This window comes from Mastigoproctus giganteus, chromosome 7, assembly GCF_048544385.1.
Source record: "Mastigoproctus giganteus isolate SK-2022 chromosome 7, ASM4854438v1, whole genome shotgun sequence".
In the NCBI taxonomy this organism is placed as follows: Eukaryota; Metazoa; Arthropoda; class Arachnida; order Uropygi; family Thelyphonidae; genus Mastigoproctus; species Mastigoproctus giganteus.
This window is the reverse complement of record NC_143581.1, coordinates 171,774,210-171,789,326: the sequence shown is the minus strand read 5'-3', so window position 1 is coordinate 171,789,326 and position 15,117 is coordinate 171,774,210. Positions and strand designations below refer to the sequence as shown.

Sequence of the window (15,117 nt, the reverse complement as noted above, 5' to 3'; positions counted from 1 at the left end):
TATAGTTGGAGAAAAGTTAAACATCATCAAAAGAGTTAAGAGTAGACACACAAAATATACTACAAAATGTAGTATATTTTGTGAGTGTGGAATTCCAAAAAGAACGATCCGCAGTTGGATGAAAGAGGAAGAAAAATTGCATTCATTTGTAGACTCCACAGAATATGATGTAGGCCATCAAAGAAAGAAAACTAGATTCTGTGAAAGCAGTGATGCAGAACAATGTTTATACAAGTGGTTTCTACAGAAGTGTAGTGAAGGATAAGATACCGATAAATGGTTGTATATTGTGAAAGCACGGGTGCTTAATTTCATATGCTACTTGGTGGAAATGATGACACATTTAAAGCTTCTGAAGGGTGCTTTAAATGTGTCATAAATGGTTCTGGAGATGGAAGGCTCATCATGGGATATACCAGTTTAGTCTTGTAGGTGGATCTGTATTTGGTGACATTACAGCTGGAGAAGCGTTTCCTGAATACCTGTGTAATGTGATTCAAGATTGTGAATTCCCAAATGAACAGTTGTACAACCGAAGAAACAGCACTGTATTATAAACTTCTCCCCAACAAGTCACTGGATATTAAAAAGGTCACACCCAGATATCAGAGAATATTCAAACAGACATACAGTATTACATAGGTGGTTTTATTGTTTTTGATTGGACAGTGTATATTAGTTAACATTACTGAATCTATGTTTCTGAGATGATAACAATGCATTCATTTTCAAAGGATTATCTCTATTTTTTATAATTTTCTCACTATTCCATTCATCCTCTGCTTCTTAGTACCCATTTTTAAAGGTTGTGGTCCTTATTCAGCTTTGCATATTTCTTCAATTTGGAAAGGAAATTATTGTAGTTCCCACACCTTTTTTAGCTCAGTTAATACCACATTTACATACCAATTATTTATTATTTTTATTATATTATAACATTATATTTATTTATTTTTATTTATTTTTTTGTTTGTTTTTGTCAGCATTTCTTCTCATTTTGTGATAGGAATTTTCCAGTTACACAGCTATTTCTTCCTCCACTTTGTTAATACCTCTTATGTTACAGGATTTCCTTAATCTTCAGACTAAAAATCTAGCCTCATGCCTATGATCATATTTGCAAACTCCAGTCTTTAGTTTCTTTATACTTCCAAAATCAACTTAGTTATCACTGCATCCTCATAGAAATGTCACATTCATTTCATTAGGTGATCTTACATGATTTGATCCCAGATTTCTGTTTGTTTTGGTCATAAGGTTTAGCCTAATTTAATTTTGGAATTTTACTTATTAAGTTAAATTAATTTTTGTTTTGAATTGTATTTTATGGCCAAATGCAGCAATGTGGTCAATTCTTGAGTGCATTAACACATGTCTAATTCGACCATGGTTCAAGGCCACTTGACTGCTAAATATGGTTAGTGATAGTATTCTTGTCAAAATGATTAGCTATAAACTCTAATTATATGGTCATACCAGAGCATAAACAACAATTTTAACCATGGAGTGATATAGCCAAGCGGTCAATATGGAGATACAGTGTCTGAGTTAACTGTGATGGTTAAATACAATAATGTTCTTGTATTTACTTTCTATCTTGTAAACTTCTCTAACATAATATGGCCATCATGGAGTATAAAAAGATTTTTTTATTATTAGTAATTATACATCAAATTAAAACTTGCAATTTATTCCAATGTAAATTGAGACATATGACATTTAAGATTCTCATCTGGCATGCTGAGAATGTCTTATATACAGAAATTTATCTAATTGACAAAATGTTACCTTCAAAGCATATTTAAACACAGTAAAACCTCGTAAATTTGGCAACATCTGAAATTAACTTTTGTTGGAGTTCTGAAAATTACATTACCTAAAACTGAACACCACAGATTTGCTGGTAATAAAGTACATCTGGCACTTTAGTAATCAGTCATTTTCTCACTTCAAGGATTCTTTCCAAAGAATAATGAAGTGGCACCATTCAGGTGTAATGTGTACCTGTAACAATTCCCAAAAATTCCACTGACATTCTGGCAGCAAAGCAAACCATTTTCTGTAAAGAATATTGCCAAAACTTTGTTCTTTTTTGATAGTAAGATACTTTGTTCTTCTTCTTAATCAAGTATTTCTACTTTGGTCTCAAGGCGAGAAGTTTGTCTTTATCTTTGCACAGCACTAGATCCTAAACAGCTCCAGCTCCAATGTTTCTTCATCAGGGGTGTACTCAGGATTTGTCTCTGTTTGTTTGTTTGTTATTTGGTTTTTAGGAGCAGGTCTAATCAAAAAGCGTGTGCTAAGCACTGCTGCTCCTGCTCATCTGGCTATGGAGGTGCCTGGATTGGTCTCTCTTCATCAGGTGTGTACTCAGGTCTCTGCCAACTGCACCTTCATCTCATTCCATTTTGTCTTCTATAGAATGTAGTCCATGCTGTGGAGATACCACTGGAAATGGAATACTGTCATTGTGTGGGATTAGTCTCATAACTGAATCCATGTTCAGATTAACGATCTTGTGATTATCCTTCACTGATAATCTAGTTACATTCACATTACAAAATCAACAAGTGCCATCATGGTCTTCTTGGCTCCCTCTGTATTGGTAAATAGTATCAACTTTTTCCTTTTGTTCAATCAGTCATGTAATTTATTCAAACATGCAGTACAGATAATGTGGTACCCATGCCTTATTCTACTTTTCTAGAAAGCAGCCAAAGTATAACTAGTAATTTTTCTGAATATCCATTATGACTGTATGCTGTTGTGGTTTAGAGCTTCACATACAACAGAATTTGTTGGGGTGATTTTTGCATTTTAGAGGCACGATAAAGAATGTGTTTTTGGAAATATCTTACTTGAAGTAATTTATAAACAAATATTTAAATTATGGAAAAACATGGAGAGGGATACAGATATATTCAAACAATAACATAAATATGAATATATAAACAATAATGATTATATTTATGTACATTGGTAAAAAAGCATGTGAATGGTAGAATCAACATCATGTTTGTGTAATTGGCCTCATAACAAAACCATGCTAGAAGAAAATTGAATAAAACATATACTAGAAGAAAATTGAAAACAGATTTGGAATCAGAACCCAAAGATCCATTTGGTCTGCATATTTTTGTTTTCAATGAAACACTTATTCACAGGTGTTATTATATAAAATGGTTAAACATCATTGTTATTATTATTTATTTTTTTAATTGACAAAACATAGTAATACATGTATATGCATTAGTTCTCACAAATTTTCTCTCAAATTTTCATGTGCTTAATGGTTTTATGAACTTAAAAATGGAAACTAATAATTCTGTGTTTATGTTTATATTTTATATTTATAGGGCTTTTATTTTTTGCCAACAGTATTTAATAAAAGTTTTATGTTGAAAATAACAAATTTATAAAAACATTTTTGAGGTAAAATATTTCATAAGAAATAAACAAACAAATAATTGCATTTAACAAATACTGCAATTTATCAGGAAAAGGTCAAGTATTGATAACTGCAAACAGAAATAAAAAAATAAAAATTATTTCAAAAGACCTAAAGAAGTTAGTGTCCTGTCAGGCTTGAGTGATGGCAGCTATTGGAAATTTTTTCCTGGGAGGAATGACATATCTTAATTTGTTATGTTCACAATCAAGGAATTATTACACAAAGAAATTTTTATCATTTTCTAAAATAAAATTAAATAAAATGAAAATACAACAATAATAAAAACAGCATATTTTCAAACTTTATGTTATGTAGCTTATATAAACATAGATATCAGTCAATTAGGTACAACCAATTAGAGACATACACAAAGTTTACATTCACAATTGGAAACAAATTACTCTTTGAAGTTATGGAAGTTTCGTGTGGTCATATAATTATATAACAACAGCCAAAGCAACTGCATTGGCAGTGCCGGATATAGTGATCACATTTGCAAATTGAATTTTGATTGTAATAAACGGTGATTCTAATAAGCAAAAATCGGCGAATATTATCCACAGGCTATAAAAGTAAAGATATAAAGCACAAAAACTAATATACATATTAATTAAACATAACACTATAATATGATTATAATTTAAAATAGTCACTTATTTTAGATTGCTTTAAATTATCACTATAAAGTCTATTTATAGATTTTTCAATATTGTATAACAGTCTATATTCACGATCACCTGCGCCAGTTTCTTCCAACGCTCTCCTCAGGATGGTAGCTTCAAGAGTTTTCTGTTTTGTAAATGGAATTTGTTCATGTTCATCTTACGGAAACTTCGGCAAAACTATCAGTAACAGACTGGGCAATTTCTTCATCTGTTAATGCTGTAGTAACTTGTAGCTCACCATCTATGACCACCCAATCATTAAACTCCTGTTCACCCATATCTTCAGGGTTTTCAACAAGAAGTATCGTGACTTATTTGACCATCATGAATAATTAATCCACATTTTTTGAAAGTTGCTAATGCAGATTCAGAAACTTCATCCCAGGCACTCAATTTCATATGAAGTGCATCTAGAACAGTTATCTGCAGCCGACCGGGCTAGCCGAGTGGGTAAAGTACCTGCCCGGCAACCCAAAGGTCGCGGGTTCGATTCCCGCCTCGGGCTTGGATCAAAGTACTGCAAAAACCTTGGGAGGTGCAATATGGCCACAGAAGCCGATGCGCCAACAACTACCAAATAAAAAAAAAACAAAAAAACAGTTATCTGCTTTGTGATATTAGATTATGTTACCAAACCTAAATCTATAGATTGGATGATTCTTCAACTCATATCCGATCGATAAAAGGTCTTAACGGTTTTTATTATTCCCTAGTCGAGAGGTTGAATCAGTGATGTGGTATTCGAAGACAGTAAAACTAATTCAATCTTTTTGAAAGTCAACTTCAAATGAGCTGGGCAGTTGTCCAAAACCAATGCACTTTTTTTTTGTTTTTCGTATCCAGTTTCAAATCTCATTTACAAAGATAATCTTCAAATAGAGACGCTGTCATCCGAGCATTGGCATATTCAACAGGCAGCTGTTTTACTCCTTTAAAACATTGGGTGATTTACTCTTGCTTATAACTAACAGCTTCATCTTAATTGTTCCTGTCAAGTTGCATGTTAAAAGAATCATAATCCTGTCTTTGATCTTCTTTCCTGCAGACGCAGAGGAATTTTTAAAATTCATGCAATGGTCTGGGGTAGCCCTGTAGTACAACCCTATTTCATCTGTATTGAAAATGTCTTCAGGATTATAAGTGCTTAACACAGTTTGCTAAGAGGTTTTCAAACAGTTGTCAGTTGCAGAAATATATCAGAACCATGTTTTTCTCAATGAAGTTTTTTGTAAACAATATTATACTCTCCTTCCATCTTGTCAGCCAGCTGTCCATCAAATAAACCCTTCGTGTAGTTTTTCAGCAAAATCATTAGCTTTTTGAAGAAGAATGCTATGATTGATTGGTGCATTAAATGAGCTGGCCTGTTTGAACGAAACGAATAGAGCTTCATCTACTGTTTGGCATTTCCCTTCATGCTTCCTTTTTCTGGTTTCACTAATCACATTATGTGATATGATTTTTATAATTAATTTTGATAAAGATGACTAGGGCACTCCTAATTTTACTGCCGCTTCCCTTTGAGACATATTGTTTAAGTTTAATTTGTTGTATGTTTCTATAATTCGTAGCTTACCTTTACACTCAAATTCACTCTCTTTCTATTCACTGACATTTGTTTGGGTATTAAATTTAAAACATAGTAAAATCAATTTTGAATGCCTTTCTGATATTTTCCTAAAGCACATTTTTACCAATAAAAACAATTTGCAGTTTCCAGTTTACTTCCACGAAATCTTCAATCATATAAAAAACAAATAAATTTTCATAATCTTCTCTTCATTCCTATTTTTTAAGCTTCGTAAACTTGTTAATCCATATCTCACTTGAGCATACTGTGTTAGTTTCAATTTGTATTTGCATGTTCTTTGCTATTGATTTCTTATCTTTTTTACTGTTTTAAATTTTACAATCTAAAAAAAAAAAAAAAAAAAATCAGTGAACAGAAATATCATTTAATTAGTATGTATATATTACAGTATTAATTAAGCTAAGTACGCAAGCATAAATTTATTCTTATTTTGCTAACCAGTGAAAAATATTTTTCCGATTTTTATATAACATTTAATTTTGTTAATTGATAAGGGAACAAAGTGTAAATTTATGCTTTAAATCTTTACTTTTATAGCCTATGGATAACATTCCTCCTATTTTTGCTTATTAGAATCGCCATTTAACAGACTTAAAATTCAATTTGCAAACACGATCACAATGACCAGCATTTACTACATATCGTGTAGTGAATGGTATTTTATTATGGAGTCCATTGTAAAGTGATTTGATAGTACAGTGAACCAATTGAAAAGCGGCAGTCAACTGTATTCAGTTTTGGGATCATGTTATAACATTTGTTTGCATAAAAATTTTCACACAAACCTGTTTGAACTGGCTTCAACTCATCAGTGTGTGTGTGTGTGTGTAACTGATATTATTCTGTTGTTTCAGCTACTGTTATAAATTACAATCTGGAATTTAAATGAATTACTTTATTTTATTTATGTAAAATATTCAAAAATGCTGGATTAAGATTTACTATATTTGTATTTAAACTACACTTTGTTCTTTGTTATGTATATTTTTTGAAGGCTATAGAGTAAAGGTAAATAAGTGAAATCTGTGTTTAGTGCTCCACAAATTTATTTTATTTAAATACTGTGTAACTTTTAAACAAACACATTATTACCATCTCAGCTAAAGATAAAGCCAACTTGCGAGCATCCTACTTTTCTTCCAATTCTTGTAATGATGATTTTGATAAATCATCTCCTACTATTCCTGGTACACTCCATTCATTGCCTCCTGTAATCTTTCATCAAAAGGATGTCAGAAGAATTTAACAGTCTCAACACAAAGAAAGTGCCAGGTCCTGATGGTATTTCTCCACTTGTTCTCAAAAACTGTGCTCATTCCTATTCTCTGTTGCTTTTTTGCCTTTCTTATTCCACTGGTGTGGAATAAGAAAGTTTAAAAAGGCAAACCTGGTTTTTTCCTTCTGTTTGAAAATTTGCTCATATCCAGCCAGTTCCTAAAAAGGGTGACAAATCCCTCCCATCCAATTATCATCCCACTGCACTTATTTTTACTCTTCTAAAGTAATAGAGAAATCTGTTAAATGACAACTCCTAAACTATCTAGAAACTTTCCATCTAATCAATAATTGCTAGTACGGATTCCATCAGTGTCAATCCACTGGTGCTATACTGGTTTATGTTATCGATCTATGGACAAATTCAATGGAAAAGTTTGGTGAAACTTGAGCAGTTGCTTTTCACATTTCAAAGGCTTTTGATCATGTTTGGCATAAAGGTCTTCAAAATAAACTTCCATCTTATGGTTTGCCAATTGTTTTTGTAAATGGGTATCCGGTCTTCACTCTGACGGTGATGGTAGATGGATCTGTCTCACAACTTCTCCACTAATGCTGATGTTTCCCAAGGTTCGGTTCTTTCATGCACTCCTTTTCTCTTGTATATTAATGATCTTCTGCAATTGATCTAACTGAAAATCCTACCCATAGTTTTGTTGATAAGAGCACATTACATTCCACCTTCTAGTTTGAGAAACCTTGGTCTGCGCAAATAGCTTCAACATCTCGAATATCCACTACCAATTCCTTAAATGCTGATCTCCAGTGGAGCCAAATATAACTTAGTTAAGTCCCATCTTATATCTTACAAAAAGGATTCTTCTACTCCTATGCTTATCTTAGATGGCACTCAGGTTTCTAGACAAGATCACATATCTCTATTAGGGATTACCTTGACTTCTAATCTTTCTTGGCATAAGCACATCACAAATATTGCTTCCTCTGTGTATAAAAAAATGAGTCTTCTCTTTTGCTCCCGGCATTATTTTTCTTCTAAACAGCACTCACTCCATACAAATCTCAAATCCACCCTACCATGGAATATCATTCCAATATCTGGGACAGTGCCCCCATCACCACTCTTAGGCTTCTGGATTCCATTCAAAAGAGGGGAGTTAGGTTAATTAAAGACTCATCTCTTACAAAGTCTCTCCATTCTTTGTTTCATAGACATTCTGTTTCTGCTTCATGCTTTTTCTATAAATACTTTCATGGGCACTGTTCTTCTGAATTGGCTTCTATAATTCTCTCTCTCTCTCTCTCTCTCTCTCTCTCTCTCTCTTCCAAACTAGTCCAAAAACATGATACAACCAGTCAGCATACTTTTACTGTCCAACTTGAAACTCACAGAACCAACTTTTCTTCTTCCTCATTTATCCTTTTGACTTCCATTTTCTGGAACAACCTCCCTTCACACACATTTCCTGAAAATTACAATCTACAGTAATTCAAGTCTAATGTCAAGCAGTGTCTTCTTTCATCTTATGAACCTTCAAACCACACACAGTACTAAGTACTACAAGTTCTAATATCTTTCATGGTCGGGGTTTTCATTTTAAAAAAAACTGATTGTATATTTCATTTGTAGACTTGAGACCAGAATCCCAAAGTGGGTTAAAAAAAATTGCAAATAAAGCAACCTGAATTTGCTTTAAGAGAGAAATTTTTATTTCCTCCAATCATCAATAAATTAATTATTTCTGTTAATTTTACATAATGTGCAGTGTTTTTCATGTAACTTAAGAGATAAACTCAAATAATATCTTTACTCAATACACTTCAATATTAATGATAACATTTAATTTTTTCCTCTTTAACAACTGAGAATTAAATATAAATATTTCTTTAACTTACTGGATCAGATGGTCAAATTTTCTATAGAATGATATTTCATTTGGAAACAAAACACCAGCACTTTCTTCTGGATTTAAGTCAAAAAACTTGAGACTTAATTGTGCTTCATGCTGTACCTAAATAATAAGTATATATTTGAAATATCAGCATTGGAACACATTACACAGTTCTTAATTAGAAAAAAATAACAATTTTCAAATAAAATAATAGTATTTATTATTATTATTCGTTAAATAGCGATCTTAAACTGTTATCTTTATTTACAGTGAATATGTATGACGGCACATCTTCAAAAGGAAATGCAACCTACAGAAGAAACTGATACTATATGTATATTACAGAAATTGCTGAAAAGTGTGCATTTATATTCTTCATTAAAAAAATAGATCATATTATGAAATGCTCTTTGTAATGTCTCTGTATGAACCTATTGCATGCAAAACTGCAACCTATAGCACTCCCAGTAAATAAAGATGATTTCAATACATATTATCCTTTAAACTTCCATAAAAAGAAATCAAGTGGCCTAAGCCATGGCCTGCTTGGTGATCATACCCTTTCTGCCCATGTAATACCTAATACAAATATGCCAAGGAGATGTAAAACATGTAAGCAGTCACACTGTCTTATTGAAATGTTTTGAGGAGCCTGTATAGTGATAATGCTACCACAAATGTTTCTGCAATTGCAATATAAAGCCCACTGTTGGTCGCATTACTAAAGAAAGTAATGTAGAGTCCCTTGCACATCAGACTCTATCTTTTCAAGAGTGTGGAGTAATGCTGTAAATTCCAAAAGGATTATCTATTGATTACACTCAAAAAATTATGAGTGCTGTCCAGATGGAACCGTATCTCATTTATGTAGTACCAATCAACCAGTTACTCAACATTGAAGGTTATGTGATCCATGAACCACTAGTAAAGTGTAAATGGCTGATGTGCAGAACTCACATACTACTACCTTTGCTTTATAAGGATACATATATGCAATATTTTTCAGAGGACTGTATGATGATCATCACAGATCAAACAGAATCTGTCTGGGATGAAAGCAACCTTACAGATATCTATTTCGAGTTCCTGATCATTGCAGCTTCTGTCAATCTGTAATGATCTGCAAAACGATCTGTGAATCACACCAGACACAAATATCTCACTGAAAAGTTATGTAAACCAAGTGCTTAAATACCTTCCACTGTAGGATATCTTTTTATTTTGTGGTGATCTGTAATTCACATTTATTTAGTACCTCTATATAAAGAATAAAATTATTATATAAGTATATATAATTTGTATTATGAATTGTAATTATAATTACATTATTATAATAACCATCACATAACATTTTTTAAATTTTAGATACATACAAAGGGTACTAGGAAAGTTTTGCAATACAGCTTTGTTTAATTTTTTCAAAGTAATTTCCTCTACATTCAATACACCTGCTCCATCCTCCGAAACCAATCTTTAAACCAGTTCTGCCAAGTTTCACTAAGGAGTAAAGCACACTCGTTGTCCCAAGCCCATAGAAGATCCTCATCACTGGAAAACTGCCTCCCTTTTAGCTTCATTTTCACATGCGGGAACAGTGCAAAGTCGCAGCGAGCAAGGTCTGGACTGTAGGGAGGGTGCTCGAGAAGTTTCAGTCATGTCGTGGTCAAATATTCGGTGCAGGCTTTGGCGCGGTGAGCTGGAGCATTATTGTGATGGAGGTACCAGGTGTCCATTCTTGACTTTGGCCACAGGTTCTTCATAGATCCAATGACTTTAGGCAGGCATTGTTCAGTATACCACTTAGCTGTGACTGTCTTCTGCGTGTCCAAAACGACACGTTCCACAATTCCACTCGATTTGAAAAATACAGCTATAATTTTTTTCTTTACAGATCGGGATTTTCTGACAATTACGGGTGTGTCGTCATCATCAAAGACCCAAACTTTGTTTTGAGCCTTGGTCGGCAGATCATAATAGTACAGCCAAGTCTCGTCACCTGTCACGATGTTGTTCACATACCGAGATTGTCCCTTATCAAACTTTTTTAACATCTCCCGGCACCAAGTCACACGTCGTGTCATCTGCTCTTCAGTCAGTTGATGCGGCACCCAGAGAGAACAAAGTTTCTTCACGTGCAAATGATCTTGCAGAATCGAACGAATTGCTGGTGCATTTAGGCCCAAAGTATCCTCTATCTGTTGGTAGGTCACTCGCCTGTTTTCGTCAAGCATTTTCCTCACAGCAGTAACGTTTTCCTCCGTAACTGACGTTCGTGGCCTTCCCGGCCTCTCAGAATCCTCCAGAGTGAAATTTCCCCTTTGGAATTCTCTATACCACCTGAATATCGTTGTACGATGTGGACAATCATCATCTAGTACAAGAGTCATTTCTTCTAAGCACTGGTCTATGGTTAAACCACGCACGAAATTATACCGCAAAACTGTCCTTATCTCATTTCGTGACCACGATGCCATCGCAAGCACTTTACACTCTCACTACTAATGAATAACCGAGCCCATCGACTTGGCGCGGCGGCTACTATGCATGTATGAACATGTCTCAACATGCAGCATCCTGTGATTCATTGTTGCGTCATATTGCAAAACTTTCCTAGTACCCTTTGTATATACAGAGAGAGAGAGAGAGAGAGAGAGAGAGAGAGAGAGAGAATCGAATATTGAGTAGGGGTGCCATAAAATAAAATAAATTACTTAAGGATGCCATTATTAAAAAAATGGCCAAAAACCACTGAGCTAATGCAAAGCAAACTCAGCATAAATCTGGATGGTACACAGGTGAGGTATCGATGTGACAAATAGCTCTGGCAAGAGACCCAAAAGCTCAACTAACATTTGGACAAGAAGTGAGTTTCCTATGCTTAGCTATTTCAAGAGTTTGGATTTAATAATAACTTGTTTACAACTGTTTTAGTGTAGCCATCAAATGAAGCTGGAAATTTGGACAAAAGCCAATTGCGATATGCTATATTCTTATCTTAAACATCCAGAGCACATTTACTGGAAACCATTGTTTCCAGTAAATGTGCTCTGGATGTTTAAGATTGCTGGTGCATTTAGGCCCAAAGTATCCTCTATCTGTTGGTAGGTCACTCGCCTGTTTTCGTCAAGCATTTTCCTCACAGCAGTAACGTTTTCCTCCGTAACTGAGCACTTTACACGCAAGTGTAAAGTGCTCAGTTACGGAGTTAAGGATTTCAGTACTACAAGAATAATTCCAGTGACATAATCTTAGCCTATCAGAAAGATCAGTATTCCAGCAAAGGTAAAGAGAAACATAAATTATGGAGATCATCCTATTTTGCATTCCTGTAATGCCAAATGACACAAAGAGATGAATCAAAATGAAACAGGCCATCACCAAATTATAATCTGAGGTACCTAAAGGGCAACTAGTTGTAATATTGTTGTTGTGGTTTGTTTGATTTATTGGTGCAATGGTAACTGAGGCCATAATACATCTATTATTGTCTTAGTTGGTAGAAGTTTGGTCTATTAAACAGGTAGATTCAGATAAGATGGTATTTGTTTATCATTTCTAGCACAGTGAAAAGATCATTAATCTGCTATAATGTCAGTTCATTACAGGACACAGATAAGAAGGAAAGCTATTTGTCATTCTCTTAGTGATAATGCACATTCATTTATAAGATCTTTTAATGTTAGTTGTGTTTTTCACTTCCTGCATACTTTAGGATCACCCCATGTTAGCAGGTAGCTATGAGTTAGATGACTATGCCCAATCTGTAAGTATCTAGCAAGTAGTTCTTATCTTACATAAAGCCCACTGCTTTAAGCCCAGAACACATTTACTAGAAACAATGGTTTAGATCAGCATTACCCAACCTTTTTTGACCCAATGCCCCCTTACAAAATCTTTTTATTATTAAGTATATGCCAATGCATATACTTAATAATAAAAAGATTAAGTACACTGGTGTTCAAAGAAATTGCATCACCTCTTAAAATTGTAACTGTCATCCGAATAACGTAAATATATGGCAATATTTCTTACAGATTGCATCACATAAGACTGACATGCACAGGTGATGATGTAATATTGCATCAATGTTACTTTTAGCTATATAAGCACGCTCTGCAAAAGTTGCAGTCATTCCTTGCTTATGTCAGGATGGCGAGTTACATGCAGCTGATGCCACCAAGAAAGAGTGCTATTGTTGCTTCATGTGAGGAAGTATGTTCTTCCCATCATATTGCTTATAGAGTGTCTTGTAATCAGTAGACAGTGAGTAGATTTCTTTCCAAACTCAAGAATACTAGTTCTGCTGATAGGAAAAAAGGAACTGCCAAAAACAGGACAGCATTTTGAAGTGTTTATGCCTTACAAACTGTAAAGCTTCTTCTTCTTCTAAGCTGAAAAGAGAATGAGAAGAACATACAGGAGTGGTAGCAAGTGCTGTAACAGTCACAAGATGTGTCTTCAAAAATGGACTAGTAGCCCGTCATCCTAAGAAGAAGCCCCTCCTCGCACAAAAAAGGAAAAAGGCCCAATTAATTTGGTGTAAGGAGCATGTCAAATGGACCTCCGAACAATGGAAGTCAGTTATCTTCTTGGATGAGAAGAAATTCAACCTGCATGGCTCTGATGGGAGACAAACGATTCACCGTAGACGTGGTGAAGAATACCATCCACACTGTATGGTATCTACAGTGAAATTCCCTACCAGCCAAATGATATGGGGGTGCATTTCGTATTGCGGAGTAGGTCACCTGCAGTTTATAAAGGTTCCGTAAATACCAATGGATACCTGGCTATATTGGAAGGGAAACTCCTGCCAACCATTAGAGACCATTTCAACCTGCCAAATAACAGCATCTTTTAGGACGACTCTACTCCTTGTCATTGGGCAAAAAGTGTAAGTAGGCACTTCTGTAATTACTTTAGCTTCATTTCTGCATTAGAGGTTGGAAGAATGGTCCATTACAACCCTCAGCTGGCCAGGAAACAGCCTGGACCTGAATCCTATAGAGAACTGTTGGCATCGTGTGGAATCTGCAGTTGCAAGAAAGAAACCCTTCGTGAACTTCAGGAAGCCATAATTCGTGTTTGGAACCATGAATTATCAGTTGATTATCTTCAGAAATTGATCTTGTCAATGCCTCGATGGTGTGCTGCTGTCATCAGGTCCAGAGGCAGTTCAACTAAATATTAGTTTGCACCTGGTGAACTTTTTATTTTGCTTTCTATTTAAAATGATAAACTGAAGCAAACCGAGGGCTTCTGATAACATTTCAGCCCTAATTGTCGTGTTTAACAAAACTGTTGTATAAAGGTTGCAAATGATCATTATGGAATATTTTGAGAGCACATCTCTAATATTACTTAGCTTTGCCTTAACTATTAATATCTTTTGTTTATATTTCTATTTGTGATGCTAGTCATTAACGTAACATACCACTGCAAAAAAGGGTTAGAAACGTGAAATTCCTAGGTGATGCACTTTCTTTGAACACCAGTGTATATGCCGGATTAAGTATATGCCAATGCTTCCTATTCTTACCTTAAAATAGGAATAATGCATAAAAGGTATTTTCAATGATTATTACTGATTGTTTTTATCATGCGTTTTTATTGCACTTAGATTACACATTGAATGCTTAGTATGATTTAATAATACACATACATAGTTATAGAAAAGTAAATAAAATGAGATTTATTATAAAATACTAGTGTGATCCTTGAGCTTGATGAGTTTTAGCTACCTTCACAATATCTGGAGTATACTTGGATAGTAATAGTCTTAAGTCACCACGACTAACAATATCCAAATGGGTTTGATGAGATAAGAAGATGAAAAGGCAATATAAAGAAGTTTTGCTTTTCTCCATAGAGCAGGAAATTTCAACTAAATATTAGTTTTATTTATAATATTATAATAAATATTAAATATTATAATAAAATTTCACATGATGTTTTAGCGACAACTTGATGTCCTCTGCTGTTGAAGATTTGCTTCGATTCTTCATCATTTTGAAGCTCAACAATTTCTTCTTGCAAACTAAGTTCTTGGTCTTATGCTTTGCAAATGAATGGATTTGTTACCCAGACAGGTATTTCCAAATCAATCAAATCTTTAAAGCAATTCTCAGTGACTGCAAATGTAAGAAATATTCTTCCAACTCACAGTCTAAATAGGATGTGTTTTTATACTGCTTATGGTAGGAAACTGCAAAAAAACTCTTCTACTAATGTTATGTTTAAACATTCCAACTTCGGAATGAAAGTAGATATCGCAGTTTTTGCCTT

At 34.1% G+C, this 15,117-nt stretch overlaps 1 protein-coding gene across 1 annotated transcript in view; it reads right to left on the bottom strand.

The window, feature by feature from the left end:
• The window catches only part of LOC150083336 (nucleolar protein 6-like), a 485,807-nt gene that overhangs the window by 314,615 nt on the left and 156,075 nt on the right, over positions 1-15,117 (bottom strand). Inside the window, exon 10 of the mRNA XM_090377194.1 lies at positions 8,837-8,952. Within this exon, the coding sequence (XP_090233320.1) occupies positions 8,837-8,952 (116 nt within the window). The remainder of the gene's footprint in view (positions 1-8,836; positions 8,953-15,117) is intronic.